Source organism: Ceratotherium simum, chromosome 7, assembly GCF_057802395.1.
Source record: "Ceratotherium simum simum isolate JZ-2026a chromosome 7, ASM5780239v1, whole genome shotgun sequence".
Taxonomy (NCBI): Eukaryota; Metazoa; Chordata; class Mammalia; order Perissodactyla; family Rhinocerotidae; genus Ceratotherium; species Ceratotherium simum.
In genome coordinates, this window is record NC_141906.1 from 24,848,920 (window position 1) to 24,862,468 (window position 13,549).

Sequence of the window (13,549 nt, forward strand, 5' to 3'; positions counted from 1 at the left end):
AATTTCAAACTATATTACAAAGCTATAGTAATTAAAATAGTACCAAATTAACATAAAAACAGACACAGATCAATGAAACAGAATAGAGGACCCAGAAATAAACCCATATATGTACCGTCAATTCATTTACAAAAAAGAAGCCAAGAATATACAACGGGAAAAGGACAGTCTCTTCAGTAAATGGTGCTGGAAAAAAATTGACTGCCACATGCAAAAGAATCGAACTGGACCACTATCTTACACCATCACAAAAATTAACTCAAAGTAGATTAAAGACTTGAACATAAGACCTGAAACCATAAAACTACTCAAAGAAAACATAGACAGTAACTTCCTCAGCATAGGTTTTGGCAATGATTTTTTGAATCTCACACCAAAAGCAAAAGCAACAAAAGCAAAAAAAATTAAAAAGTGGGACCATATCAAACTTCAAAGTTTCTGCACAGCAAAGGAAACCATCAACAAAATGAAAAGGCAACCTACTGAATAGGAGAAAATATTTGCAAATCATATATCTGATAAGAGCTTAATATCCAAAATATGCAAAGATGTCATACAACTCAATGGCAAAAAAACAATTTGATTAAAAAATGGGCAGAAATGAAGGTATGAATTGAGATTTTTTCCAAGGAGACATACTGATGGCCAACATGTACATGAAAAGATGCTCTGCATCATTAACCTTCAGAGAAATGCAAATCAAAACCATGATGAGATATCACTTCACACCTGTTAGAATAGCTACTATCACAAAGACAAGAAATAAGCGTTGGCGAGGATGTGGAGAAATGACAACCCTTGTGCACTGTCGGTGGGAATGTAAATTAATGCAGACACTATGGAAAACAGTATAGAGGTTCCTCAAAAAATTAAAAATATGATCCGGCAATTCCACTTCTGGGTATTTATCTGAAGAATATGAAAACACTAACTTGAAAAGATATATGCACTTTCATGGTTATTGCAGCATTATTTACAATAGCCAACATGTGGAAACAACCCAAGTGTCCATCAATGGATGAATGGATAAAAAAAATTATGGTGTATACACAATGGAATATTATTCAGCCATAAAGAAGAATGGAATCTTGCCATTTGCAACAACATAGAGGAACCTCGAGGGCATTATGCTAAATGAAATAAATCAGACAGAGAAAGACAAATACCATATGATCTCTGTCTCTTATATGTGGAATCTAAAAAAAAAAAAAAAACCCAAAAACACAAGCTCAGGGATATAGAGACCAGATTTGTGGTTGGTGGAGGTGGGGGAAATGAAGGATGAGAGAAATGGGTGAAGGGGGTCAAAAAGTAAAAAGAAAAAAAATAGCTAACGTTTTCTGAGGCTTTCTTTGAGCAGGTAATAGACACTGTCCCTACAGCATTTCTTTCATCTCCATTTGCAGATAGCAATGCTAATATTCAGATGTCCCCTGTCCCAGGTTACTTCAATAGCAAGTGCCCAGGAAACCCAGAATGTATCTCCCCTCAGTGCCCACATCCTACCTCAGTGCTGATGTTATAACTCCACATTGTGCAAGTAATTTTAGAAGATTTAGGAGTCCAGCCTGATTCATTAACTCCTGGTTAAGAATCTCTATTCCAGCCCATCCTACCCATTTCTCAGAAGAGATGCAGAAGCTCAGAGATTGAGTAGCCTGTCGGATGGCTGAAATCTCATGATGTCAGTGGTCGCTAGGCGAATGCACAAAGCATCTCCCACACTGACCTTCTGCTCCCTGAGATGCCCCACTAGCTCCTCCAACCGCTAGTTCCTCACCTGTTTCGCTCACCTGGGTGCAGGCAAGGAGCAGCGGAGCTTGCGAGAAGCAGTGGGCAGAGGCACTCAGGCTCTGACTGATAGTGGCAGTTCTGGGTTGGTGGAGATCTGTAGATGCATGTGACTGTGGCCTCTGGGCTGGAAGTGACTAGGAAGGTGGCCTATCCTTTGAGCCTTCATTACCGGGAGGTGGACAGTCTGGAAAGGCTAATGGGATCTCCCTCCACACACACCTCCAAATCACGGTGGCCAGGAAATATTTTTTCCAAGAAACTAAATTTAGTAAAGGTAAGAGTGCATAGCATTTTAAACTTAATCCACATCCCTCTCTGTGCCTTCCTGGTGGCAAGTTTTTGTGGTTAAGAATGCAGACTTTGAGGCTACATTGTTTGGATTAAAATCCCAGCTCCTCTATTTTCTAGCTATGTGAATCTGAGCAAAGCATACCCTCTCTGGGCCTCAGTTTCCTCATCTATAAAATGGGGATAATAATAGCACCTCATTCATAGGCTTGTTGGGAGGATTAAATAGAACTGTTGTGCCTGGCACTCTTTCCAGGATCAGACAGGGCCTGGGAGGCTCTGGAACATCAGGGGGTGCCACAACTACTCCAGGCACAAAAGTTGATCAAGCCAAGACAGACACAGAACTGAGGAAATCCCTCAATATATACTCATATATCCTAGGGGAAGCAGCTACCACCTCAGGGACCTTAGAGCCTTGGTGGAGCCGGGGGGTGGGGCGGTGTGGGGGTGGAGTGGAGGGTGGAGGGGGGGAATATAAGAAGAAATGGAAAGAAGAAAGTAATATAACTGCTATGAAATAAAAAGTTAGGTGGCCATATATTCTAATTTGCTCAAGAAAGGACCAATTTGCCTCTGTTGTCTAAGTGAAATTACTAATAGTTCCTCCTTTCATTCTAAAATTATATGTGGTCTCTTTAAAAATGCTCTTGAGTATAACAATCTTAGATTTAAAATAAGGTGAGTCAGAACATTAACAACTTTTATTCCATAGCTGCAGGCACAAACTGAGCGCAGTGTTAGATTTAGAGAGGGTTACTGAAAAAGCGCAATCGTTTGTGTGTGTGTGTGTTTGTATGTGTTAAGGAGGGAGTGAGAGAGGGTGAAAAGGAGAGAGAGAGAGAAAGAATTTATATTAAACAGTAATTCTAAGAATGAACCATAAAATAAATGCTGGTAAGGCAGAGAAAAAGAAATGAAGAAAATGTGAAAAGGTAATAAGTTCACTTTATTTTCAATGCATTGTAATTGAAAGATTGTTGAATTGGGATTCAAGAGAAAGGGAATTGTTAAAATAGAAAGGGATAGGTTGGGAACTGAATACGTAAAATTTAGATTATTAGTAATTTGCATGTATTTGTGGAAATACAAATTCTAAAGTATTTCCAAGGAATTAGGTAGATGAGGTAGGATGGTCAAGATCTTTGGAGAAAAATTCAGAGTACTGAGAATCAAATTGTTCCAGTTATTTATTATTGCATAACAAACTATCCCCAAAAGTACTGGTTTAAAACAATTTACTGTTATCTCTTACGATTCTGTAGATTTACTGGGATCATATGGGCAGTTGTAATTTGGAGTCTCTCTCTCTCTCATGTGGCTGCAATCAGATTTTGGATGGAGCTATAATCATCTTTAAGCTTCATTTAGAACTGATGCAATTGATTCTGGCTGTTAACTAGGAGTTCAGCCGGAATGTCAACCACATGAACTCTCCATGTGGTCCGGGATTCTCACAGTGGGGTCGCTGTGTTGTAGAGTGTCCAAAACACAAATATTCGAAGACATCAATGAAGAATATGTAAGGTTTCTTGTAATCTAGCCTCGAATATCCTAAAATGTCACAGCTATTGCATGCTTTTTTCAAGGAAGTCACTAAGGCCAGCCCAGATAAGAGGGGAGTGGAATTAGATCACACCTTTTGAAGGAGCCGCAAAATCACATTGCAGAAAATTATATGGGATACAAGATATTGTTTTTGCCATCTTTGCAAAATAAAACCTACAACAGTGCACCCTCTGACCACAATAAAGCATACCTCCTCCCACATGCAAAATGCATTCACTTCTTCCCTGAGATTCCAAAGTCTTATTTCCATTATGAGACTAGTTCAAAGTCCAGGGTCTCAGCCTCTAAATCAGGACAACGTGTGAATAACGCTCCATGAGTTCTTCAATTCCTTGCATACAGAATCTTAAATGCAGTCTTCTCAATTTGAAGACCTGTGTAGTAAAGAAATGAGAAAGAAATCTGCTGCCTACACAGCCAACATACCATAGTGATATAGATATAGGATAACTGCAATAGATACTCATATATAAAACCTTGGAAGAGTTGTCTCTGGCTAAAATCCAGCCAGAAATATATCACCAGTTTCTTCATATGGACCCAATCCTACTCCTTGGGAATGATTCTCCATAGCTCTTGGCTAACTTGTGGGCAATTGGCTCTATATTCTGTGTCATCTATGCTTCTTAATGAGAAATGACTTGTGTTTACATCCTAGTACTTTTTTCAGTCTGCTTCCTGCCTAATGAGGTTGGACACCCAAAGCCCTCATTTCATTTTGCGCTAACTCTATCCCTTTTAGTACATTTCTAAATGTCCCCATCTGTACATTTTTCTTAAAAATTGTAGCTCTCTATGAATTTTTCAGGGTTTACTCCATTAGACAAAAGTCAGACTCACAAATATCTTCCAGATTGCTTCCTGTTTGATTTTTGCTGAGAGTTATGGTTCTCTGGGAAAATATCCTTAAGATTCTAAGAAGATTGTCTTATTGAAACGATTTATTAGGCCTTAAATATTTCTGTATTCTTAGCAAAGGATCTTACAATCTCATCCTAGAGATATTATACTCTGAGGCCATTTTTTCCTTTGAGAATATTTTGTCATTTGGAGAACTTAGGGGAAGTAATCAATTTTTTTATTTGAACCCAGCCAGCCATGACTCCTTTTAATTTACTCTAAATTATGCATGAACACTGAATAATTTCATTTTAGCTTATATCTCTTTATATGTACCTTATCATATGCAGCAATGATACTCTGCTTCAAAATCTCCTTGGCCAAGTGCATCAGTTAGTTAAGCATATTTTCTACTTTCCATATTATTGCCAGCTATGATATTGCCAAATTTTCTACAACTACATAGCACTCATACCTTTTTCTCCAGCCTCCAACAGTAATTTTCTCACTCTCTTTCAAGCCTTCATTAATAGTCTCCTCAAGACCCTTTCAGCTTCTGCCTGTTGCCTTATTCCAAAACTAATGCTACATGTTTTAGGTTTTTGCTACACCAACACCTCACTTCCTGTTGCCAATTTCTGTATCATTTATCTATTGCTGCATAACTAGCCATATCCAAATTTATTAGAATAAAATAGCAAATTATTATTTCTTATGGTTTTATGGCTTGGCTTTGATCAGTTAGGTAATTCTCTCTTTGAGTGTCTCATGCATTACAGAGAGGCGTCAGTTGAGCCTACCGATACCTGAAGTCTCAACTGGACTGGATATTCAAGGTGATTTGCTAATGTAACTGGCAGTTGTTGCTGACTGTTGGCTGGGAGTTCAATTAGGGCCTTCCACCAGAATATTTAGACGTGGCTTCTCCATGTACCTTGAGATACTCATAGCATAGTGGTTGGGTTCCAAGAGGGAGCCTACCAAGATCAAACATTTCAAGAGACCGAGGTGGAAACTGCAAATATTTTTATGGCCTAATCTCAGAAGCCTCAGAATGTCACTTCTACTGAATTGTATGTCAAGGAATCCTTAAGCCGAGCCCAGATTCAAGAGAAGCAGAATTAGACTCCAACTACTGATGTGGAAATGGCAAGTTCACACTGCAGAAAAGCATGGAAGATGGAATATATTATTGTGGCTATCTTTGGAAAATACAATCTACCATGCTAAGTTATCAAACAGTCATCTCCGTGGACATTAAAATCACCAAAAATCTTGACAAGAACTTTTTGTTCCAAGAGCCAAAGTTCTTTAAAGGCTGAAATAAGTAGACATACTTGATAATATATTCTGATCATATGAGATTTAAAGTTTTGGAGTTTTAAGACAGATAATAATACTAGGCAAGAAGCAGTTCTATGGAGCATAAAGGAGAGCTGCGTTACTTCCAGGCCCAGGAAATTACTACAACAACCAAGTCTATGAGTTTTTCAAATGACTAGGACTTTTCTGATCTGGAAGGATCCAAATTTCTCAGGTATCAGAATCACATAGACAACTGTTAAAGAACAGAACATAGGGACCCATTGAAGTAAGATGGAGCTTGGGACTTTGAAATTTTACCAAGTTCTCCATGTGATTCTAATACCTACCAATGCTTGAGAACCACTTTTTTAGATGATTAATTTTCCTGGATGATTCTTAAAAGAGGGTAATCATTGCTGTTAGCGTTACCAACTCTCATCTGGAAAGTGTCCTACAAAGGTATCCCAAATTGTTAAACTTTTACTCATCTCTTTTAGCCTGTTTATAAGAATAATAATCTCTCCACATTATATATGATAACATCCTACCCCATAAGTCCTGGAAATCTATCTCAAAATAAGGTAGATAATTCCCTCCAATCTCCCTTTTCAGGCAGATATATCTTCTTCAACATTTTTTTTTTGTCACCTGTCTTGACATTTACCTCCTTATCTTGTCTCAGTGATTCCTACAACTTATAGTGGATTTCTAGGATTTCATACATATTTAATTCCTGATTGTAAATATTCTAGCTTTAAAAAATGAAATGTATTCCAAAATCAATATAGTTACCTGTTTCCTCTCCCAAGCTCTCAGTCTCATGTCACTGGGTCCCTCTAAGAAAAGAATGGGATGATTTTTTCCCGAATCTGCTTGGTCTTCACCCCATAAATGATTGGATTGAGTGCAGGAGGGATGGCTACATAGAGGTTGGCAATCAGTATGTGGAAGGAGTGAGGAATATTGTGACCAAAACGGTGGGTGAGGACAGAGAACATGGCTGATGTGTAGAATATAAGAATGACACAAACGTGGGAACCACACGTGTTGAGGGCTTTCTGGCGGGCATCCCGGGATGGAAGTTTAAAGACAACACAAAGGATGAGAGTGTAGGAGATGCCAATGAGGATCAGGTCTGACGTAACAGTCATTAGAGGCACAGCAAAGCCATACCAGGTGTTGATGGAGATGTCCGCACAGGCGAGTTGGGCAACACCTATGTGCTCACAGTATGTGTGGGGAATGATGAGTGTTCGGCAAAAAGGCAGTCGCTTCAACAGGAACACACATGGGAAGATGATACAAAAGCTCCTGCTGACAATACCCATCACAATCTTAGTAATAATCTGACAGGTGAGAATAGTGGTGTATCTTAGGGGGAAGCAAATAGCAACATAGCGATCAAATGCCATGGCCAGCAGGATGGCCGAATCCATGGCAAAGCTGTAGTGGAGGAAAAACATCTGAGTAAGGCATCCAGGAAAAGTGATTTCCTGGGGACCTAGCCAGAAGATGCTGAAGGTTTTTGGTACACATGTATTAGACAGGATGAGGTCTGTAGTAGCCAGCATGGAGAGGAAAAAGAACATGGGCTCATGAAGGCTGTGCTCCGTGGAAATAAGGTAGAGAAGGACACTGTTGCTCACAAGGGCCACAAGGTAGGTAATAAAGAAGGGAATCCCAATCCAGATGTGGAACTGCTCCAGCCCTGGGATTCCCAGTAGGATGAATGGGCCTGGATTGAAGCTGCTCAAGTTGAATGTGGCTATCATGGTCTTCGATTGGGTGTGTCTCATAGACTGAAAATAAAAATTTCATGGCTTATTGTTAGAATGATTTACAGATGTCCACCTCTGAGCCTTCTCCAGTATCATCCCTTCACTTTCAGCTCTGGAAAGTGCTAAACTATCTCTCTTGCTTTCTCTTTACTAATAAATATCTGCCAAATTTTTAGCCACAATTTTAAGTCATAACAGAAGTGGTATTGAAATAATTTTTTCCCAGAGACACAGTCATATAATTCTGAACAGAGTCCTGCCTAGCTACCAGCAACCTAAGAAATTTTCTAAGAAAATATGTGCACAAAATAATATTAGGCAGAGAAATGATTACCAGTCAGGGATTTGGAGCAAAGTTCAATGTGAAGCCCCAGCTCTGGTGAACCGGAATAGGAACACTAGGGTCACAAGGTGCTGAACGAAGCCAGGCTCAAAGTCCAAAACCAAAGCTCATCATGCTGTCTCTTTTCTTCTTTACTCTTCTATCCACACTAGAACATCTGCTCTGGCTCTCATTAGTGTTATAGAAAAGTTCACCAGCATAAAGAGGAGACAAAGAGTATTATTCCCTAAAATCTAGTGTTTAGATGGTTTAATCTGTCACTTCAGATATCCCCAGGTTGGAGAAGTTTTTAAGAAAAGACACTCTCCAGCAACTTACTATATTAGATTTGGAAAGAAGATAAGAAGATAGAACCCTTCTCTCAACCCTCACAGAAGATAATCCCAGCAGGGGGAGCCCGGTATCCTTGCAACATTATGCAATGACATTCTTGCCCCTGTCTAATCTATATAATGACTTATTCTCGTGAGACTTCATTGAAACAGTTGAGCCCATCTGCCAAAACTCCTTTATTTTGCGACATGATACACAAATCTTTTTCTCCAACTTCAGTAGTCACTCATTCTTCTTTCTACTTGTTCTTGAATGTTAGAATTCTGCCGTACTCTATTCATGTCTGCTGCTTTCTAGGTCGACAAAATCCACCTGGGTGATATCCCCAAATGCCATGACTTTAACTGTGACTCTTACCTTAAAGATTCTAAAGTTTATAATCTTGAAGATATTCCTCTATTCTCAGCGTTTGAATTAGTTATCTTATGCCTCAATTTGGAACTAATTATCCTTTGCCCACCGTCTCTTCACTTAGAAAGCCCACAGGCACATCCAATTCAGCATGTTCCAAACTACCCCATTTCTCCTTCCATTGCTCCAAATATGTTTATCCATCAATGTTTTCCAACTCATCAAATGACAGTATAACACTATCAGTTTCTCAATCTAGAAGCCTTGAAATTATCTTACTCATATCTCTCTCACACACAATCATCCTCCTCATCTTCTAAACAATTATCATATTACATGTATTCACTCCCTACTTAAGGAGTGAATATTAGATCTACTTATTGAATATTACATCTACTTGTTGCTATATTACATCTACTTATTGTTACCCCTGCATTAACTGCTCTATCCTACATGCCATCATGTCTCATCAAGACCTCTGCATATGTCTCCTAACACAAATGCATCCCTTTTCCGTGAGCAATTACAGTTAGATGAGATGTAAGGTCTCTATTCCAACTAGAGAGAAAAAGAATGTGGAAGCCTGTAATTCTAGATAGGAAGAAATGGCAAGGCTAGCAGTCAGCAGCAGTGAATATTATCTGTGCTCAAATCTAGGAAGAGTCCATTTCATTCAAGATAGATTCAGTTTCGGTAGAGGACAATACATCAAGAAGCCTCAGCTAGGGTTCAGAATCCAGGCTCCGGGTTCCCTAATCAATGACACAAAATTATGTGTAAGGCTGCTTTCCCCACATCCCACGTCCCATACCACATAAACACCCAGATAACATCTAAGAAAAGAAAGGACAAAGTGGAAATTGGAAGGACAAACTATTACAGAGAAAGAATAATTAAACAGGAGGTCAATAAATTCCAGGACAAAAATACCACAATTAAAGACTAATCAAAGTGAAAAATATATAATTCCATTAATATTTATTTAAAGTATTCCTACAGATGACAAAAACAAAGCCCTTTGATCCGGTGGAAAAACTGGCAATGGATATGAACAGTCATAGAAAACATTTTAATATTTAATAAATATAGAATAAAGACAAAAATATTGATGATATCATTGACAATATCTAATTCTGTGAAAGGTCTGAAGAAATAATAACTGTTATAACTATTTTAGTAGGGTTTACTGTATAATGTTCTTAGAGACTAATTTGGCAATATGTATCAAAGCATAAAACGCACCTAGCCATTTCCCCAGCAGTTCCAAATATAGTAATGTTTCCAAAGATAGAGTTATACAAATAAAAAATGGCATAAGGTTATTCACAGCAGCAACATTTATAATGTGAAATTTGAGTGAATTATAATATGAAAATTGAAAAGCTGGCACCAGTTTAAATTTTAATCTGGGAATGATTTTAGCATTTACCGTATGCTCATACAATGGAAGAGTACATAGTTTTTAAAAAGAATAGGATAAAGCTATGTGTATGGGAATCAAAAGATGCCAAAATATATTTAAATGAAAAAAGGCAAATTACAGTACAATGCTAGTATATGTTATTAGTGTTAATTTGGTGTTCATGCTGGTATTTGCGTTTAAAAGTCTGGATGAATCACACACATCAACTATTCCAAGTAATAATTATAGTAGAGCTTTTCAGGGTGGGATGGAGAAGGAAATTTGAACTTTTAACTTCATATGTATAAAATTTACTTGTCTTACAAAGTAAACTTTTTTTAAAATAAAATATTAAAAATTAATTACTGGCAAGTTATTTTATATATGTAATGCAACATTAATCAAAATTCACCTGATTTATATTTAACTGTTAACATGTCAGAATATTTAAAAATAACAGTAAATATATGTAAGAAAAATATTTTAAATGATAATAAAGAAGGGAATCATGCCATTTATGAGCTAAAGATAAAATGGCATGATTAACTTGAATACGTTTATTAAATGCATAATACATAAAATAAATTAAACATATAAATAAATCACATAGTATATTGTTGGCTCAAAAATAAATATACCCAAACAGCAGAATACATAGCCCCCAAATTGGCTATAATTTTTATAATACTATATGCAATTGGAAGAATTAAATCAGTGAGAAAATACGATTATCCCTCAAATAGTTTGAAAATTATTTGTTATTTATTGTGAAAGAAATGTAGCTAGAGCCACCATTTACATTAAGTAAAATAAAATTCCTCATGAATCAAAAAGATATGTGTAAATCAAATCACAATGAAACCTCTAAATTGCATTAAAAGGGTATGTACCTGAAACCTGTATGAGAATGAGGTTTTTAAGAAGTACATTTAGGTGAATAAATAAGCAACAAGCATTAAGTAAGGTAGAGAAACAAATGTGTAGATATAGACTAGAAAAGACCACCAAAGACCTCACTAAATGGCAAAATTTCAAAAAGTAATAGAACCTGCTTTAAGATGCAAAATTTTAGTCTTAAACACATTATCAATTGAATAAGAAATAATTAATACAAGTATATTAAATATCCCAAATTGGAAATCAATTATTTTCAAAAGAGAAAAAAGTAGTAAATGCAATCAATAATATCTTGATCATGAAGCATTGTAATCCATACCTTGTCCTTTATTTCTCTTTTTTATACTGTGTGTCTATGTGAAGGTCTCTCCTCTGCCCTTTTTAGGGAAAGGATTATCCACAGTTGGTCAATGGGTCACAGAAAGACGGTTGTAAGATCCATTCTAGAAAGAAACTATTCAATTCCATTATGTATTTGTGCCCTCCATGATGTGTAGGGTGGGTGGATATCTTAGTACTTGCTGACATTATCCCAAAAGAACAGGACACTCATTCATAAATGTACTCACAAATACAAACATGCTTACACATATAAAATAACCTAAAATTCTCTGAGGTGGCATATGCAATTTCAATCTCCAGATGGTTTGACCCTGTCTGATATGGCCAGGCTTAAGTCTATCATTACCATTTATTCACTTTAATTTTTTTTTACATCCTTAGCATTATAAATTTTAACCTTTAGAAAAACCTAGAAATGTTTTGGAGAGAGCAATGGGAGAGGCTTAGAATTAAGCTCTTATGAGACACTTCTCTTTCACATCATTCTCTTACCATGAGTATCAGCTCTAGAATCTATATTCAAAGTTCTAATCTAGGTCTTATTTCCTAGAGCCCTCCACCAGCTCTCTCTATCCTCTCCATCTGCTCCACTTATCATGAGCTCTACTCCCTGTCAACTTTACTCCCTAATAGTTCTATATTGCTCACCACCAGCTTATACTTTGGAAGTCGTGGTCCTGGAACTGTTTTGCAAAGGCAGGGTAAGGACCAGAGAGTGCAGAAAGACAGCAGGCAAAAAACAGACCAGAGAACAAAAGAAGCAGTCTCTGAATCAGTAAGGATAGACACAGGGACAAAAAAGACAGACTTAGGGTCATGCTCACAGTAGGGAAGAACAAACACAGAGCCCGGAGGAGTAGAGTGCAAATGTATTTTCCTCGTCTTCTCCAGGGATTAGAGACAAGTTAGAACAGAGAGCCTCTGAACCAAGGGGACCTATGGGCCTCAGGGCCCAAGGCCCCAACTCAGTCTAAGACACGAGCAAGGGTTCAACCAAATTAACACTTTCCCAGCTTAGGAACTTACATCTCTGCTCAAATCAGTGGTGGCTTGGGAGTTTTGGAATCCAGGATGAAAGCATACCTGAGTCTCTGCAGGGTCTTGATCTAGCTTGATCAGTAATTTGATAAAGATGCTATAGCAAGAGTCAGATCTTCCATGTCTACCATGTCTCCAGGCCCAATCTAGAACTCCTAAAACTTCTTGTACAGGGATTGTTGCATTTCCCTCTGAATCTCTGATAGAGCTTATTTCATAGTGGACAATCAACAAATATCTGTTAAATTGAAATAAATCTGCTTCCAGCCTTAGATACCGAAACCCTGGAGACATTTCTCACTGTAGCTGCCATTTCCCCAGGTGTGAAGAGGCCTCTCTTGTTAGATACTTATGTCAATGTTCAGTCTTGCTTGGCAGTTCTCTCCATCTTCCCTCCATGGAAAAGCATCACTACCTTTGTGTTCAGTCCATTATGTAATATACAGGCTAGTAATCTGTTTATGTGGGGAAAATCTCTAACACAAAGTGCATGCAAGTCTGAAAACCATAGATAGCCAGCTTGATTACAGTCTCATCTTCCCAACAGGAAAACACTCCATACAACCTCCCATCAACCTCCCATACAACTTCCCAAAGAGGAAGTCGACTTTCAATGTCTAGTGGCCAAAAATACGGAACTCATCCCTTGTTTAACTCATCCTTTCCTTTGTATGTTAACAAAATATTTAACTGTTCTGGAAATCAGTTTTCACGCCTATGAAAAGGGAATAATACTTGGAAATGCTTAATTGAAAGAGGAGCTCTGAGGAATAAGTGAGGAAACATCTATTACCTTACTGTGGAGATAATATCTTTCTCTGTGACTTTCCAACATTTTCTCTGATTAGGTTGAGTTACAAATCCAGGTAGAGTCGCACTATGAAAATAGGGATTTCATTCATTAATTAAAACTTATTTGCTTCAGCAAAAACTCCTGCAAATATTTGTTACATACCTGTTATGAACTAGGAGCATTGCAAGTGATAGGAATGCAATGGTAAACAAGGCAGGAATTAACTTGGTCCCTGATGACATAGCTGAGGGGATAGACATTAAAGGACAAATATACAAGCAGTCACCCTATTAAAGTTGTGATAAGGCTTGAAATACAAAGTACATTGTGTAATGAGAATGTATACAAGACATACTAATCTAATATGCAGGATTAAAGAAGGAATATCTGAGGAAAGATTTTTAATTGAAGCCTAAATAGAAACTGTCAAACAATGAATAAAGAGTAGACAAGTATGGTGTTGTACTGTCTTAATT

General features: G+C 37.5%; 1 protein-coding gene across 1 annotated transcript; it reads right to left on the minus strand.

Annotated features, from left to right (window-relative positions):
- Nucleotides 1–6,522: 6,522 nt before the first annotated feature.
- On the minus strand, nucleotides 6,523–7,568 carry LOC101406234 (olfactory receptor 52H1-like). The gene is given in 2 exon segments (XM_004418318.2): nucleotides 6,523–6,647; nucleotides 6,650–7,568. Coding segments are annotated over 2 exon segments (1,044 nt in total).
- Between the last annotated feature and the right edge of the window lie 5,981 nt (nucleotides 7,569–13,549).